We start from the raw sequence: 19,252 nt of genomic DNA on the forward strand, positions 1-19,252 counted from the left end.
TACAAAAGAAAACATACTGGGTCATCTAAGAAAGCAACTACAAAGACAAAGAGGCAGGGAGACTAAGCGGGGAAGAAAGCCTGTAGTACTGAAGGCACATCTATTTTAAAACAGTTTCTACTGTTTTCCTTCTAAACCTAGATGCTTCACACACTGCTCTGAAAGCCACTGTTTCCCAATCTGGCAGGGATGAAGGCTGAAGAACCTCCTTAAGGTCATGCTCTCAAATCTTCAAATTTTTAATTATCCTTTTCTTGAGGTTTTTTGTTTGTTTGTTTGTTTTTGTCAAATAAAAAAATCGTGTATCACTGTAGCAGCAGCTTGGCAATCTTCAATTGCAGGGCCTGCTGTAAACCTCACCCGCCTACTTGATCTGTTGCTAGTGAAAACAAAAAATACTGAAAATTCATTTTAAATAACGCTGGGTTCAGAGCTGATGTCTTGAAAACTTTATTTTTGCCATTAGAAAAATGCAATTCAAATAGAATCCCTAATATAAGAGCATGACACCTACACAAAATCCTTCCACAATAGTTTGAAAAGCTAAGGTGACATCATGAATGCGGCGTCAGTGCATAACAACACGAGCTCGAAGCGCTCTGTGTGGCCTGTTACACTGTAGTGTCCTCATCTTCCCTACAGTCCCCCACCAGGAGTGAGTGCTTGTCAGGTTCACTGATACCAACGCTATTTAGGGACCGTTTATCAGACAGTAGTGAGTTTATGGAGGCTCTGCTGTAATTAACAATCCGGTCCAGCAAACCCAGTTTAGGAGAACTTCTTGAGGTGTCATCTATTCCGACATGAACGCTGATTTCTGAAGGACTTTTCTGTCCCATCTGGCTTCGGGAGTGCAGTTCGTAATTCTCATAAGTTGGTTTCCTATAACTGGACACATGCAAAAGTACACTAGTTTGAAATAACCAAATGTGAATTAGATGCTTGTTACATTAAAAAATGAAAAGAGATTTTTGCCTGGTATAAAATGTACAAAGGCTGAACCCTGCTAGGAAAGTAGCTCAATAGGAATTGTGTGTAGTCACACGATCAGAAATCCTACCTCTCAGAGCCAATGTACTCAATTTTACCCCACCTGGTGCTTATGCTGACTATGGATAGACTACATAAGGTGAGAATTACATGGCTAGCATTCATTATTAAGACAGTTTGGGCTTATCATTGATCACTGCAAGAATAAAACCTACCAAGACTGACTGAGGATGATAAAAGGAATATAAAATATAAACGTGAGCAAGCCATCATACTTACAGTTTAAGGAAGAGAGAGGAAAGTACTACTGAAACAGATGAAGCAGCCATTGCAGCAGATCCCATCCAAGGCTGCAAAGCCAAACCAATGGGCATAAACACTCCTAGGAAACAAATGTGAATTAGCTATAGCAGATAGTACTAAACATCACCAATGTGTTTCTAATATGTATTTACGAATCATTTCCTCACTTGATATTTATTCAGCAATTTATCTTCCTGTTGGTGGAGATTTATGTGGTTGCCAATTTTTCACTGATAGAGTGTTGCTGTGAACATTCTTGTGCATGTTTCCCTGCACACGTTTGATAATTACCCTAGAGTATACACCTAGAGGTGAAGCTGCCGGGTTTAACATGGGCACATTTTCAACTTTAGGTGGATATTCCTCAGTTGCTTTCCAAGTGGCTGTACCAGATCACACACATACCATCAACAGGGAATGAGAGTTCATGTTCTACAAACTCATCCACACTTGGTTTTGACAGACATTTTAATATTTGCTCATATGATGGGGATAAGATAGCCTTATTGTATTTTTAATTTTTTATGTACTTATCTGCTTTTTTTTACTTTTTATACAGTGGTCATACATTAGTTACATATATTTTTTTAAAAATCACTTGCTCCATGAATTAGTTACTCTGGATTTTTAAAAATTTATTGATCTGAGCCCAGCCGGTGTGGCTCAGCGGTTGAGCAACAACCTATGATCCAGATCAGGGTTCGATTCCCGGTCAGGGCACATGCCCCGGTTGCGGGCTTCATCCCCAGCAGGGAGCGTGCAGGAGGCAGTTGATCAGTGACTCTCTCATCATTGATGTTTCTCTCTCTCTCTCTCCCTCTCCCTTCATCTCTCTGAAATCAATAAAGACATATTTAAAAAAATAATAAAATTTATTTATCTGAGAGAGAGGGAGGAAAGGGGGGAGATAGAGAAACATCGATTTGTTGTTCCAACTATTTATGCATCATTGGTTGATTCTTGTATGTGCTCTCACCGGGGATTGGAACCCACAACCTTGGTTTATTGGGTGAACACTCTAACCAACTGAGCTACCTGGCTAGAGCTAATCTTTCTGGATTTTGATTGTTCTTTTACTTTGTCCTCTCAGCATTTGTGTGTTTATCAACAGCTTTGAAATTGCCCTCATATCATTTTATGCCTTTCTTTGGCTCTCAAACCAGAGACAAGAAGAAGAAAGTGACAACTATTTCTCTTATGTTATTACTAACTTCTACCAAGCCCTTAAATACGGGAGATTATCAGATGTTTATTAAACAATTCTAAATTGCTTTTTCTTGATCATATTCCTTCATTCAATTTCTCTCTCTCATCTGGTCCCCAAACTTAAAGAAAAATCTGTTGGCTATTATAACATTACACGAAGAGCAGAAAATTCTCTGTACGTTATAATTACAACTATGTGACAAGACAAAAACTGATGCAGAGTAAAAAAGACCAGAAGTAAATAGACTAAATGCTAACAGTAGTTGTGTTTGGGTAGTGAGATTAATGGTAAATTTGTTCTCTTAAGCAATATATAAATGAGAATATATGGAGAAAGAGATGAAGCAATGTAACAAAATATTATTAATTGATGAATTTAGGTTAAGTGTATACAGATTTTCATTGTATCATTTTTTCCCTGCCTATGTAAGTTTAGAATTTTTCAAAATGTAAACTTGGAGAAAAATATAAAGTAAAATAAAATAAACCTGAGAGAATGCTTCTACATTCTAGACTATAATGAACATTGTTGAAAATTAAAACTGTTGATTTTAATATTACCTCTCAGCACATAAGCAGGCTACATATAAAAAATGAGCTCAAAACTAATAAAAACACTAAAACTTCCAAAATAATAGGTCTCTAATGACTTCAGAGGAAAAAGCAATACTAGTTAACAGTCACATACCAGCAGCTATGGGAATTCCAACCAGATTATAAATTAGAGCGAAGACAAAATTTATCCGAATTCTCTTGACTGTCTTCCTTGATAAATCAATACTTGCCACTACATCCAGAAGATCATTCTGAGAACAGAAATATTTGTGATATTAGTGAGAGATTCTAACTAGAAATTTTTGCATTTGATACTGTGTACATTGAAGATGACATGTACCTTGGGGTAATATGTGATTTAACGACAAACCTCATATATTGCTAAAAATTTGAGTCAGCCTTGGAAGATGTTTTCCATGAGTTTTTCTCAGGGTTCTGAAAACACATTTAGGGTTGTATGCTGGTAGAAGGATTAAATGCTATTAAAATAACCTCAGTATTTGTTGAAGATAATTTTATTCTAAGTATGTTCCCAAATCTTGTTCTTCACTTTAGAAACTTGTCATTCTCATTTGCTTCACTGGACTGAGAAACTCTGGAAGTAACTGGTAAGACTCATCACACACCCATCTCAAATTCTCCCAGTCTCAATAGCTGGGAGCATGGGAATTAGAAGAACAGAACTGTCCCGCTCGATATACTTTATGACACTATCCCTGACCACGTAGAGCAGACTTACACTGCTCAAAGTTCAGGCTACAGGACTTACCCTTATCAAAACCACATCAGCTGCTTCAATGGCTACATCCGTGCCTGTGCCAATAGCAATTCCAACATTGGCCATTGCCAGAGCTGGGGAGTCATTGATTCCATCTCCTACCATTGCTACCCGTTTCCCCTCCTCTTGAAGTTGCTTCACCTTAGCAACCTTGTGGGAAGGTAGAACTTCAGCGAACACCTTAGTAATGCCAACCTACAACAGAAAAAATAGACTCAATTCAAGAAATATTACTGACTACCTGAAATATAACTCAGCAATAATGAGCCATCATTTCCCACCCACCAGATGTCTAGATTTTAAAAGACTGGTAATATCCAGTGATAGTAAGAGACGAGCTCCCTTATACACTGTTGGTGAATGTGTAAATTGGTACTGTCTTTTTGGACGGTATTAGGCAGCATCTATCAAAGTGCACACATCATTTGGTTCAGCAACTCCATGTCTAGCTATATTTTGAACGTACATGTATATGCACAAAAAGAGGTATGCCCAAGGATGCACATTACTACCCTGTAACAACAAAATTTTCAAGTCACCTAAATGCCCATCATTAGAGGAATGGCTAAATAAATGATGATACAGCCAGGCCATGGAATTCCCTGTAGCAATTTAGAAAAAATAAATAACTTTATATGTTCAGACATGGACAAAACCCTAAGGCATATATATTATTATGTAAAAAAAGCAAACTGCTAAACAATCTATACAAAAATGATCCAATTTATGTTGAAAATACCAGAACTATACATTTGTATATAAACATGTATACATATGAAAAAGTATAGGTGATAGGACTTGATAGGGAGCTTGGGAAAAGGGTGACAAACTTTTTACTTTATATCCTTCAGTATTTTTATACAAGAATGTATTAATATATTACTTGTGTTATTTAATAGAAGAGACAAGTCTTTCCTAAGAAGAAAAGACTAATACGAGAAAAGTTTTGAAATAAGGCAAATGTGAGTGTCAGTAGCAGAAAAATGGTATGTCAAGTGGTGCACAAGGAAGATGGTTTCATCAGTGGTGCTCAGGATGGAGTGGAGAGGGTAGCGCATGGAGCTAGTGCTGTATTTTAGGCATAAGAGGCTTAGAGCCTGGCCTAGCCTGGCAGCACCTGTGAAAAATATGAGCAACATTTCAAAGGAAGCATCAACAGAAACTGGTGCACAATGTCACTTAACCGTCTCATGAACTAAGCAAATAGCTTTTTACTTATTACAGTAGAACTCAAAGCCCAAATTCCTGCCTGAAATAGCATGCCGATTCTTTAAGGAACCAGATATGTCTACTCAGGGATAATGAAAATAATAGATAATATGAATTTTTTAGCATCTGAAGGGAAGAAAGGAAATGTATATGAAGAATTAGAAGTTACCACATACCCCACTCCAACAACTAAGTAAACCAATTACCTGAGAAGCAATAGATCTAGCTGTTTTACTGTTGTCTCCAGTCATCAGAACTACTTCTAAGCCCATAGCTTTCAGAATATGGACAGCCAATTCTGCTTCAGGCTTCACTGTATCGGCAATAGCTATCAAGCCACACAGCACATCTAATATAGGAACACCAGAAGAGAGCTTGGAATATGGAGAAAGCAGAAAAATATACTGACTTAAATTTTCAAAAACAAAAGAATTTTGTGCCGGGCCGGGTGTGGCTCAGCAACTGAGCGGCGACCTAGGATCCAGGTGATCGGGGCTTGATTCCGGGCCAGGGCACATGCCCGGGTTACAGGCTCGATCCCCCCCCCCAGTCGAGTGCGTGCAGGAGGCCGCCGATCAACGACTCTCTCATCATTGATGTTTCTCTCTCTCTCTCCCTCTCCTTTCCTCTCTCTGAAATCAATAAAGATATATTTAAAAAAAAGAAAGCACCTAAAACCTCAAGATGTTTATTGCAGTGTTATTTACAATAATGAGATATCAGAATAGCTTAAATTTCCAACAGGGGAGTGATTAAGTTAATTAGAGTGTAAAAGTTTAATAAATTATGTAGCGTTAAAATAAAATTGGAAAATATTTAGTATTAAATAAAATAAAGCAAAAAAAATAGTATGTGTATATGAAGTTTTAATTTTTTATTCAATTTTATTGAGGTAAAATTTACATACAATAAAATGCAACCATTTAAAAATAGTATATGTACTAATAGTGTAATTCTGTGTATGAATGTGTGTGTGTGTGTGTATGTGTATATATATATACCAGAAATGGAATATATACAATTAAAACTGACACTGTGTTAAGATGATGAGATTATAAATATTATTTTACTTTGCTATTCACTTAATGTTATGTTATTTTTAGGTTTTAAAAAATCCTTGATTAGCTTTTTTTAAAAAAAAACACAGCATAGACTAGGGATGAAAACAAAGCCAGGCGAATGCAAGAGAATTTTAAATTAATCTGTAACAATTATGTATTGATAACAATTTCACTTTGCATTCAAGCTCTTTTGAATAATTCTTAGAGTTCAGAAGTCTCTCAAAAGTACACATAAAACAAGAGCTGAGATCACAAAATTGAGTCATAGTGTACTTATGGAAAACCTTACCATCAACTGCCACCAATACAGCAGTACGACCTTTTCTCTCATGTTCAGTCATGGAATCATCTATATCATTATTAATGACAAGACCATTTCTAGTCATCCACTCCCGGTTACCAATGAGGACTTTGTACTGCTGAGCATTAAGAGCATCTGAGTATAAAAAAGCATCTGAAAGAAAGTACAGAAATAACATTTAATGAGCTCATTTTATATTTCTAACTACCCCATGAGGCACGTTCCTCCTGTCTAAACATTGTATTTTGAATAGAATGCAGCCTACGACACTGATTTCCAAATTTTGAAGATACTCTGCTCTTCCATGCCTCTGGGCCTTCACATATGCTGTTGCCTCCACCTGGAACATCCTTACCCCTCCTCTCAAAATACCAAACTCCACCATACTCTTCAGGAGCCAGTTCAAATGTTACTTTCTTGGTGAAGCTTTCCCTTTTGCCTTTCCCTTTGACCTTCCAAAGCAGTTGAATTACATTAAACATATTTATTGCGGATCAGTAGCTGAATGTGGTTGAATGAAAACATACAACCATACTGATGTCTCACATGCAAACATGTGATCATTAACTTTAAGTGGGCTCTTAGTGCTATCTGGCAATTCTATGCTTCCCTAGTCCATTCCTTCTCCATTCCTTCTAGATCTCTTCGCCCATTCTCATACCAGAGGATGACTCTGCATCCTACTTCAGAAAGAAAATAAAAGCAATCAGAAGAGAACTTCTACAAGCTCTCATTGCCACATCTACTCAGCTGTACCTGTGTACACATGAATCTAGCTTCCCTTCTGCTTTTATATACTGCCCCTGCTCCCATTTAAGGACAACCTCTCCACTTGTGTACCAGCTCCCCCTCCTCTGCATATTCTACAAACATCTAACAACTCACCCCTCTCTCTCCTACATAATCAAATTTTCTCTCTACACTATAGTCCTGTCTTTTAAAAAAACCTCTCTTGATCTCACTTCTCTAGCTACCTTCCCATTTCTCTTCTTCTGTACATATAGCAAAACTTCTCAAAAGTGTTGACTCTATTGGCTAGCTCCAATTCATATCTTCCCATTCTCTTGTGAACCCACTCCAATAAAGCTTTTGTTTCAACTACTTCAAAGAATCGTTCACACAGTACACCAGCGACCTTTACTTTAATAAACCTAATGGCAAATTATCAGCCCTCATTTTACTTGCCCTATTAGCAGCATTTTACAGATAATCACTCACTCCTTGAAATTCTTTCTTCACTTGGCTTCTAGGACACCACATTCTTATAAATTACCTCCTCACTCACTTATCAGTCTTCTTTTCTGGTTCTTCCTCATTGCCCTGACCTCTTAATTTGTAGTGCTGCAGGGCTCAATCCTTAAACCTCCTTTTTACCCTCCATCTACTCTCACTGCTTATTGATCTTATCCAGTCTCATGGCTTTAAATACCATCTATAGCAGTGCTGTCCAATAATTTTCTTTGGTGACGGAAATGTTCTATATCCTCTCTGTTCAATGGTTGAAGGGCTGGATTTTAAATTAAATTTCACTTTACTTAAAGTTTACAAGTCACATATAACTAGTGGCTACCATATTGGACAACACAGACCAGTAAGTGGATCTCCCAAACCCGTATCTCCAATCCAGTCTGTTTCCTTGAACTCCAGTCTTGTGCAGCCAACTGCCTACTTGATAGTTCCGTTTCTATGACATCTCCACTTGAATATCTAATAGGCACTCAAAATTTACATGTTGAAAACTAACTCCTGATCAGTTTTCCTCAATATTGCCCCTGCTGTGGTCTTCCCCATCTTATTTAAATGGCAACTCTACCCTTCTGAATTGTTTAGACCATAAACCTTGGCATAATTCTCTTTTCTCTTTTTCAATTAGAGTTGACATACATTATTATATTAGCTTCAGGTGTACAACCCAGTGACTAGACACTACATAACTTACTAAGTGATCATTTCGATAAATCTCGCACCCACCTGACCCCATACATAGTTATTAGAATACTATTGACTATATTCCCTATGCTGTACTTTACATCCCCATGACTATTCTGTTACTACCAATCTGTACTCCTCAATCCCTTCACCTTTTCCACCCATCCCCACAACTCCTCTCCCATCTGGCAACTGTCAAAATGTTCTCTGTATCGCCCGGCTGGGCGTGGCTCAGCGGTTAAGTGTCGACCTAGGATCCAGGCGATCAGTGTTCGATTCCCGGTCAGGGCACATGCCCCGGTTGCAGGCTGCAGCAGATCAATGACTCTCTCATCATTGATGTTTCTATCTCCCTCTCTCCCTCTCCCTTCCTCTCTCTGAAATCAATAAAGATATATTTAAAAAAAAAATGTTCTCTATATCTATGAGTCTGTTTCTGTTCTGCTTGTTCCTTTTGTTTTGTAGATTCAATTGTTGATAGATATGTATTTATTGCCATTTGGTTGTTCACAGTTTTAAAAATATATCTTTGTTGTTGAAAGTATTACAGATAACCCCTTTTTTTCACTCCCTGACCCCCTCCATCCCAATCCCACCCCATTGTTCATAGTTTTGATCTTTTTCTTCTTCTTCTTCTTAAAGAAGACCCTTTAACATTTCATATAATGGTCTGGTGGTGATAAACTCCTTTAGCTTTTTGTTGTCTGGGAAGTAATTTATCTGTCTTTTGATTCTAAATGCTAGCTTTGCTGGGCAGAGTAATCTGGGTTGTAGGTCCTTGCTTTTCATCACTTCCAATATTTCTTGCCACTCTCTTCTGGCTGCAAAGTTCCTGTTGAGAAATCAGCTGACAGTCGTATGGGCTCTCCCTTGTAGGTAACTAACTGCTTGTCTCTTGCTGCTTTTAAGATTTTCTCTTTGTCTTTAAACTTTTTCATTTTAATTATGATGTGTCTTGGTGTGGGCCTCTTTGGGTTCATCTTGTTTGGGATTTTCCGCACTTCCTAGAATTGTATGTCTATTTCCTTCACCAAGTTAGGGAAGCTTTCTGTCATTATTTTTTCAAATAGGTTTTCAATTTCTTGCTCTCTCTCTCCTCTTTCTGGCACGTCCATGATGGGGATGTTGGTGCGCTTGAAGTTGTCCCAGAAGCTTCTTACACTATGCTAATTTTTTGGATTCTTTTTGCTCTTCTGATTGGGTATCTTCTGCTTCCTTGACTTCCCAATCTCTGAGTAATGGTTCCTCTGCTTCATCTGCTCCACTGGTGACTCCCTGTAATGTATTCTTCATTTCTGACAGGATTGTTTTCTAGTTCTGCTTTTACGTTTCCTATCTCTTTTTGAAGTTCTAAGTTCATCTACTTACTCTTCCCCTAAGCTCACTGAACATCCTCATAACCAGTGTTTTGAACTCTGCATCTAGTAAATTGCTTGTCTCCATTTTGTTTAGTTCCTTTTCTGGAGTTTTGTTCTGTTCTTTCATTTGGGACATGTTTCTTTGTCTCTTCATTTTATCAGCCTCCCTGTGTTTGCTTCTATGTATTAGGTAGAGCTGCTCTGTCTCCCAGGCTCAGTAGAGTAGCCTAATAAATTAGGTGTCCTGTAGGGTCCAATGGCACAGCCTCCCCAATCACCCAATCACCCAAGCTGGGCACTCGAGGTGCGGCCCCGGTGTGGGCTGTGTACACTCTCCTCTTGTAGTTGAGCCTCGATTGCTGTTGGCATGTCAATGGGAGGCATTTGCCCCCAGACTGTTCAGCTGCAAGGACTGTCTGTGACCACCAACCACCGATCTCTGAACACTATGGAGGATCAGCTGTGCAGGGGCCCATCCCATAGAACAGGAGTGCCCACTGAGTCCGCCCCTTGTGTGTCGTTTGTGGAATTGGCTGGGTGGTGCTCTGATGTGGTCTGAAGCTGTCCACTGGGTGCACTGGCTCTGGGACCTCCCAGGAGGTGCAGGCCAAGGTCAGCTACCACCTGTGTTCTTCTTGGAGCCACCTGGCATGAGCTACAAAGTGATCTGCAGATCGCTGCTACTTGTACTGGGTTTAGAGGGGCCCAAGCAACGCCAAGATGTGATCCAAGGCTGGGTGTGGCTAGTGCCAAGCCTGGGGTTACTTAGTGAGAGGTACAGGACACACTGAGGCCAGATGATGCTTGTTTGAGAGATTTTAGGAAAATCTGAAGCATGAGCAAAGATAGGCCATTTGTATGGAAAATCTACTGGAAACAGCTTGGGTGGGCCTGCAAATTGGGTGGGGCAGGTTTTAGGGAGCGTGAGGTAGGTTGATGGAGTCTCAGATATGGCACCCGTCTGCCAGTTCTGTGGGGGAAGGGCTCATGAAAGGAATTATGATCTCTGGCAGCACTTCTGTCTGGGAGAAAGCTGCCAGAAAATTGTCCTAATTGTCCTAATGCCAGACAATTCAGTTCCTACTCTCATGCTTGGCAAGATTCTTGACTCCTTTTCTCTTATACCATATCCAATCTGTGAAAAAAAATTGTCTGCCAGTTTTAAGACACATCTAGAAATTGACCAATTCTTATGACCTCTACTGTTACCACACTAGTCCAAGCAACCAATATCTTTCATCTGGATTATGACACTAATTAACCTCCCTGCTTTGGCCCGTGCCCTTCCCCCAATAGTGTATATTTACCAGAGCAGCCAGAGTAATAATTTGAAAATGTTAAGTCATATTCCATCATTCCTACATTTAAAACTCTCCAGTGGCTTACATCAGGCAGGGCAAAAACCCAAGTCCTTTCAAAGTCCTTACCAGATCTAGTCCTTCACTACCTGCCTCTCTGGCCTCATCTCTTATGCCCTTCCCACGCATTTCTTCTGCTCTAGCCACACTGTTCTCCTTGATGTTCCTGAAACTAATCAAGCACAGTCCTGGCTCAAGACTTTTGTACTTAACATTCCTCCTGTCTGAAATGCTTGTATCACAGATATTCACATAACTTTCTCCCTCCCCCTCCTCAGGTTTTTGCTCAAATATCACCTTCTCAGTGAGGCCTACCCTGATCATCCTATATAAAATAAGACTCACTACTTCCAGCATTCCCTATATCCCTTACCCTTCTTTATTTTCTTCCATCATACATAATATACATATACATATATATTTTTTTATTTGCTCACTTTCTTGTTTTCTCTAATCAGGAATGTAAGTTTCATGAGATAGGGACTTTGTCTATTCTGCTCACTGCTAATTCTTTAGTGTCTTGAACAGTAGTTAATAAAAGTTATCAAATGAACAAAATTACTATGTATCAGTGTGTTTGATACCAGAAGTTCACAGAAAAATAAAAAGAAATTACAGTTTAGAAGAATCAGACAGGTAAATAAAGAATTTTCATGCAGTGTGCCTAGTACAATAACAGAGACTAAGTACAGTTATGATTTAAAAAGAAGAGCAAATATCTTTGCCTATGTATGTCAGCCAGTGAAGGCTTCACTGAAGAGAGATGTGAACTGAGTCTTAAAAAGATGAAAGTAAGTTCATGACAGATATGCCACTGTGGACAAGGACATTATTCAGAGAAAACTGTAAATGAAATGAAACAGGAGATGACACGCTGTAAGGAGGAACTGTAAGTAGGTTCCATATGGATGGAACACAGAGTACATGGCGTGGGGGTGGGGCTGGCAGTGGAAAAAGACAAGATGGGTGGTGCAGGGAAGCAAGAGACATATCACGGAGAACAGATCGTGAACAAAGTGCAGAAAGACTGGACTTTGCCCTGCAAGAGACAGAGAGCCAGTAAAGTTGGGATCATTAACAGAATTCCACGAATGGGCTTTAGAGTCTGTAAAAACCTCAGAAACAGAAATTTTCTGAGGATTGAGCATAGTTTTCATCACATTCCTCCAAAGATTTATGATTCAAAAATAGGTTATACAACTACTGAAATTGAAGCAGTAATCAAAAAACTCCCAGCAAACAAAAGTCCTGGACCAGATGGATTTACAGGCGAGTTTTACCAAACATTCAAAGAAGAATTAACACCTATTTATTCAAACTATTCCAGAAAATTCAAGAGGAGGAATAACTCCCAAACTCTTTTTATGAGGCCAGCATCATCCTAATCCCAAAACCAGATAAAGACACTACAAAGAAAGAAAATTACAGGCCAATATCTCTGATGAACACAGATGCTAAAATCCTCACTAAAATCCCAGCAAACTGGATCCAGCAATACATTAAAAAAATCATATATCATGACCAAGTGGGATTTATTCCACGGATGCAAGGCTGGTACAACATCCACAAATCAATAAATGTGATACATCACAAAAACAAAATGAAGGACAAAAATCACATGATCATATCAATAGATGCAGAAAAAGCATTCGACAAAAACCAGCACCCATTTCTGATAAAAACTCTCAGCAAAGTGGGAATAAAGAGATCATACCTCAACATAATAAAGGTCACATATGAAAAATCGACAGTCAACATCATACTCAGTGGGCAAAAACTAAAACCATTTCCTTTAAAAACAGGAACAAGACAGGGATGTCCACTTACACCACTCTTATTCAACATAGTACTGGAAGTCGTAGCCACAGCTATCAGACAGGAAGAAAACATAAAAGGTATCCAAATTGGAAAGGAGGAAGTAAAACTGTCATTATTTGCAGATGACATGATATTGTACATAGAAAACCCTAAAGACTCCATTCAAAGCACTACTAGATTTGATAAACAAATTTGGCAAGGTAGCTAGATACAAAATCATCTGGAAATCAATGGCATTCTTATACACCAACAATGAACTTTTAGAGAGAGAAACTAAAAAAACAATCCCATTTACCATTGCAACTAAAAAAATAAAATAACTAGGAATAAACTTAACCAAGGATGTAAAAGACCTGTACTCGGAAAACTACGTGACACTGAAAAAAGAAATAGAGGAAGATATAAACAAATGGAAGAATATACCATGCTCATGGATTGGAAGAATTAATATCATTAAAATGTCCATACTACCCAAAGCAATTTATAAATTCAATGCAATTCCTATGAAAATACCAACAGCATATTTCACAGATCTGGAACAAACATTTCAAAAATTTATATGGAACCAAAAAAGACCCCGAATAGCTGCAGCCATCTTGAGAAAAAAGAACAGAGTGGGAGGGATCACATTACCGCACTTCAAACTGTATTGCAACGCCACTGTAATCAAAACGGCCTGGTATTGGTACAACAACAGACATAAAGATCAGTGGAACAGAACCAGAAATAGACCCACGCCATTATGGTCAGTTAATATTTGACAAGGAGGCAAGAGCATCCAATGGAGTAAAGACAGTCTCTTCAATAAGTGGTGCTGGGAAAATTGGACAGATACATGTAAAAAAAATGAAACTAGACTACCAACTTTCACCATACACAAAAATAAACTCAAAATGGATAAAAGACTTAAATGTAAGTCACGAAACCATAAAAATCATGGAAGAAAACATAGGCAGTAAAGTCACAGACATCCCACGTAGTGGACTTTTCACTGATACATCTCCTAGGGCAAGAGAAACAAAAGAAAAAATAAACATATGAGACCACATCAAACTAAAAAGCTTCTGCACAGCAAAAGAAAACAGCCTCAAAATACAAAGGAACCCCACGGTCTGGGAAAACATATTTGCCAAGGATGTATCTGATAAGGGGCTAATTTCCAAAGTGTACAAAGAACTCATATTACTCAGCAAGAGGAAGACAAATAACTCAATTAAGAAATGGGCAAAGGACTTGAATAGACACTTCTCCAAAGAGGACATACAGATAGCCAAGAGACACTTGAGAAAATGCTCAACATCGCTAATCATCAGAGAGATGCAAATTAAAACCACAAAGAGATATCACTCCACACCTGTGAGAGTGGCTCCATCAACAAATCAACAAACGACATGTGCTGGTGAGGGTGTGGAGAAAGGGGAATCCTGGTACACTGCTGGTGGGAATGCAGACTGCTGCAACGACTATGGAAAACAGTATGGAGGGTCCTCAAAAAAATAAAAATGGAGCTTCCTTTTGACCCAGTGATCCCACTTCTAGAAATATATCCTAAGAATCCTGAAACACTAATCAGAAAGAATATATGCACCCCTATGTTCATAGCAGCGTAGTTTTCAATAGCTGAGATCTGGAAACAGCCCAAGTGCCCATCAGTAGATGAATGGGTAAAAAAGCTGTGGGACATTTACACCATGGAATACTATGCAGCTGTAAAGAAGAAGGATCCCATACCCTTTGGGACAGTATGGATGGACCTGGGAATATTATGCTAAGTGAAATAAGCCAGGCAGAGAAAGACAAACATCACATGATCTCGCTTATATGTGGAATCTAAAGAACTTAATAAACTGATCAACAGAATAGATTCAATGACATGGAAGCATAGATGAGACTGACGAATGTCAGAGGGAGGGAGGGGGGTGGGTGGGTGGAGGGGGAGAGAGTAACCAAAGAATTTATATGCATATATGCACAACCCAAGGACATGGACAATGGTGGGGAGAGGGACTGGGGAGGGGGAAGGGGTCATTGGGAAGAACGGGTCATTGGGGAGAAAAAGGGTCATCTGTAATATTTTAAACAAAAATAAAATTTAAAAAATAGGTTATAAGCCACCATAATAAAAGGTATTAGAAAGTAATATAATCAGTTTTGCATGTTAGCAAAATCACTTGAGCACAAATGGGTGGGGAGGTGGTGGAATACTTAGGTGGGTATATGAAATTTTGGGGCAGATGGATAGACCAACAAGAAACTCAAGAAACAGGCCTTGGCCAGACATACGGATTTTAGAGTGGCAGTGGAAGCCAGCATGTGGTAGAATAAGCAATAGGCATGAATTAGATTGTACAGAGAGAGTATGTAAAATGAGAAAAAGACAAAGAACAAAACCCTGAGAGCAGGAGAAAAGAGAAATCAGATGAGGATTAGAAAAAACAGCCAGTTAAGTGAGAGGAGAATCTGGAGAAAGCAAGGTCATGGAATAAAGGGAGGAAAGAGTTTTAGGAAGGAAGAAATGGTCAACATTGTCAAGTGCTTTAGTGAAGTCATGCAGGCAGAAGACTGAGAAGTGTCAGAATAGTTTCAGTAGTATGGATGGGGCAGAAGCCAGACAGTGCCATGAACACGTGAATTCAGTAAGCCTAGGCTACTATTTCTAAAAATTTGGATATAAAGGGAAAAATAGATAGGACAAAATGTTGATGGAAATACAATTATTTTGATGGAAGAAGTGTTTATATGTTTAGGAGGAGATACTACAGAAAAAGAGTTAAAAAGTAAAGAAGCAAGGGGACATGAAAGACAGAGAGAATGCCCTAGCCGGTGTTCCCAGTGGTTAGAGCACTGGCCCGCTCACTGAAGGGTTGCAGGTTCGATTCCAAGTCAAGAGCATGTACGTGGGTTGCAGGTTTGCTCCCTGCTCCCAGTTGGGGAACATGTAAGAGGGAACCTGTTGATGTCTCTCTTTCACATCAATGTTTCCCCCCCCACACACCCCCATTCCCTTCCACTCTCTGAAAAGCAATGGAAAAAATATCCTCATGTGAGGAAAAAAAAAAAGAGGGAGGTCCCTGAGGAACCAAGAGATGGGGGAAGGGGAGAGAGGTGGAGGGAGGTGGAAGAGAGCATCATAGAGGGGATAGTGATGGAAAAAAATAAATTAAATTAAACCAAATCATATATATGGTGGGGGGGAGAGAAAGAGAGGAATCCAGCAAAGATGAGAGGATTCATTAGACAAGATGAAGCATAATTCCTCCCCTGAAAAAGGAATAAATCTGGGGGGAAAAAAGGAAGGAGCATGTGTCTGGGAACCTTAATTTTTCTATGTGAAAAATAAGCCACATAATTTGCTCAAGGAACTAGGGGTAAGGCCACAGGATCGTGTGAACGATATAAAAACTTTGGAGTAGCTATGATGAGAAATAAAAGCAAGCTAAAATGAAATGGAAGATCAGCTAAGTCTAGGCCTCATCACCTTATAGAGGAATCAAGGAGCACAGTTGGAAAATGTTCTTAAGTAACTTGAGTGAAGCGGTCAGAGGCCTATGGTAAATTGATTGGTAAGAATGAAACCATAGTGTCAATTTTTATTTCTTATATAACAGTTCAGGATTTTAAAGTTAGACATATGTTAGTAATTGTCCCATAATTGGTACTACAAAGAAAATTAGCTTACTTGAGAGCCGGGCATCAATAATCATGGAAGTTGATGACTGTTCATTATTGGCATCAATCTGAACCAGGGACGCATTTTTAATATTATCTTCCTCTATCTTCCAGTTATTCTTATGTAATAAGCCTTCAATATTGGTGACTTTACAGCTAATACCACAGCCTGGCACAACCTGGAAATCTATGCAAGTACCCAAGGTTTCAGTGTCCAGCTCCTAATAAATAGAAACAGAAGGATTTCCTCTATTGTTCTAATAATCCAAGGTCATCATTAGCAAGATCAAAGATTACTTCCAGTTATTTATAAATATTTAGAACAAAATTATCACTTACCATTGCCTATTTGACAGTGGATATTTTTGGTCTTTGTATTAACTATTATGTTTTATTGCAGTGAAAGGACACAGACTAAAATCAGCAAAGGGAAGAGGTTCATAGGGCAGGTTCAAGAGTTATCCAGCATGGTGCTTCCAGTGGTCCCCTTCCAGGGAACTAGGAATAAGGCCACAGGTCTTGTCATGTGAATAGCGCTTAATTCACCCAGCAAGTATGTATGATGATGTGTATGGAATGCTGCCAACCAGGGATGCTCACCTTGAACTTTACTGTCCAGAGTTTTTATTGGGGATCAGTCATGTAGACATGATTGACTCTCTATTGCTGACCTTAGTCTCTAGCCCTTCCAGAGGCTGAGCTGATACAGCGTGGCCCTAGGCCTCCCACAGAAATCACATCATTAGCATACACTATCTGGCATAGCCCAAGGCTGCCAGGTAAACCGAGACATTCTTATCAGGCAGCACACACTCTAAGGACTTAGAGGTTAGCACATAGGAGCTGGAGACCAAGGTCAAACCTTTGGGCAAGTTCAATCCTTTACTACACATACTCACAGAGGAGGACTTGTGGAGCTTTTATCACCTACTTTTAAATAAAAGTGGATTTTAATAAGGATGAAGGAACAGACTGTTGAGCATAATGTTCAGAATTACAGGAGAACCTCAGAATCCTTCGTTTTAATTCTACTCTCTAAAATGTATACCAAGCTTAGGGAAAGAAAACATGGCCAGTTTATCATTATTCTCTGCCTATATTTTCTGCCCTTTCCAGTAGAGAGTTACAAGTTAAATATTTAATTCTGCCAGGTCAGATTTTCTGTTCAGTACAGGGCAAAGGGAAACACAGAGCAGGGCCTTTAGTTAACTAGAGTGCCTCTAATTCTGTGTCTCTAGTAAGCCAAGGAATTCTGGCTCTTTCTATCTTCATCCTCTCCTTTGTTCCATGTGGATGTCAATAAGCCAGGTCAGTAATAGTTAATAGGTAAAAAGGAAAAAGATAACGAAAGAAATGGCAACATCAATAGTAGAAATTGTCACATTTTAACTATAAAAGTATGTGAGATAACTTACAAAGCAATGAGAAAAAGGTAAATAATCCTATCTATGGAAAAATAGGCAAAGGATTCAAGCAGTTTACAGAAAAAGAAGTTCAAATGGTTAACAGACATATGAAAATATGCTCAACCTTATTCATAATTAAGGAAACGAAAAGCAAACCATCAACAAGTTAACATTTTTTACTTATTATATTGGAAAAAATAGTATTGGTAAGAATGTGGGGAAATTGTCAGTCATAACTTCTGGTGAAAGTATACATTGTTACAACCTTCCCTGTACCTGTTGGTAATATTTGTCACATGGGCATTGGTAACATTGATCAGAATTTAACTGTATGTATCCTTTGCTCTAGCAATTGCATTAATAGGCATTTAACATAGAGATAAACTTGCAAAAGCTGATAAGGATGTTAACTGTACACTGTAAGAGCCAAAAACCAATTGTACAACAGAATAGAATAGAAGTATTAAAAATAATGAGGCAGATCTATATGTCCTGATATGGAAAAATCATTTAATAAAATTTAAAAACAAGGTACCAAATATAGGTCATTGTGTGACCTTTCTATGTAAAGTTTAAAAAATAATACATATGTTATATGCATTAAACATGGTTAATAGATGCACACTAGAGAATATACTAAAAATTATTATATTGTACATTTTACAAGCGTAAACTTTATAGTATGTGAATTGTATCTCAAAAAACTGTTATTTAAAAAGATTATTAACAGGTTAACACTTCTTAAAGTTTGGAGAGACAAATTAGAGAAGTGGGTAGGGGATGAGGCTTTCCCTTTTCCTTATGCAACTCTCTGAACTATCTGAAGTTTCCTACCATAAATATGTATGACTTCTATATTTTTTAGTCAACAGGAGTTATCTGTGTAGGATTATAATTAATTCCTATTTTCATCTTTATATTTTTCTATATGAAGAATCTAAGACATTATAAAACAAAATAAGGAAATGCAATCTCTCTAAGCCTCATATCAACTATATACATAAATCATAGTCAAATGCCAGTTTGGATTTGGTCTGAGTAATTCCAATAGTAGATGACAACATTAATAAACAAGGGGGAAAACTGTACCTGCTTGCAGTATTTGGTTACAGCTGCTCCTAGAGGGTGTTCACTGTTACTTTCAGCAGTTCCCACAATGGCCAGGATCTTATTGCGTGACATTCTGTTACTTTCCACTAGAATCTTTACTTGACTCACTACTGGGGTTCCATGGGTAATGGTTCCAGTCTTATCAAATACCACTACCTTTACCTGTAAGAAAATTAAAATACAGTACACCTATATGACTTG

General features: G+C 38.4%; 1 protein-coding gene across 1 annotated transcript in view; it reads right to left on the reverse strand.

Moving 5' to 3' along the window:
• Positions 1-284: 284 nt before the first annotated feature.
• ATP7A (ATPase copper transporting alpha) overlaps positions 285-19,252 on the reverse strand; it is a 136,266-nt gene continuing 117,298 nt past the window's right edge. Inside the window, exons 16-23 of the mRNA XM_081126087.1 lie at positions 19,031-19,213; positions 16,546-16,756; positions 6,392-6,556; positions 5,248-5,390; positions 3,824-4,027; positions 3,188-3,305; positions 1,270-1,372; positions 285-888 (exon numbers count right to left, since the gene is read on the reverse strand). Of these exons, the coding sequence (XP_080982213.1) occupies positions 612-888; positions 1,270-1,372; positions 3,188-3,305; positions 3,824-4,027; positions 5,248-5,390; positions 6,392-6,556; positions 16,546-16,756; positions 19,031-19,213 (1,404 nt within the window). The 3' untranslated portion in view covers positions 285-611. The remainder of the gene's footprint in view (positions 889-1,269; positions 1,373-3,187; positions 3,306-3,823; positions 4,028-5,247; positions 5,391-6,391; positions 6,557-16,545; positions 16,757-19,030; positions 19,214-19,252) is intronic.

This window comes from Miniopterus schreibersii (genome assembly GCF_964146895.1).
Source record: "Miniopterus schreibersii genome assembly, chromosome: X".
Lineage (NCBI taxonomy): Eukaryota > Metazoa > Chordata > Mammalia > Chiroptera > Miniopteridae > Miniopterus > Miniopterus schreibersii.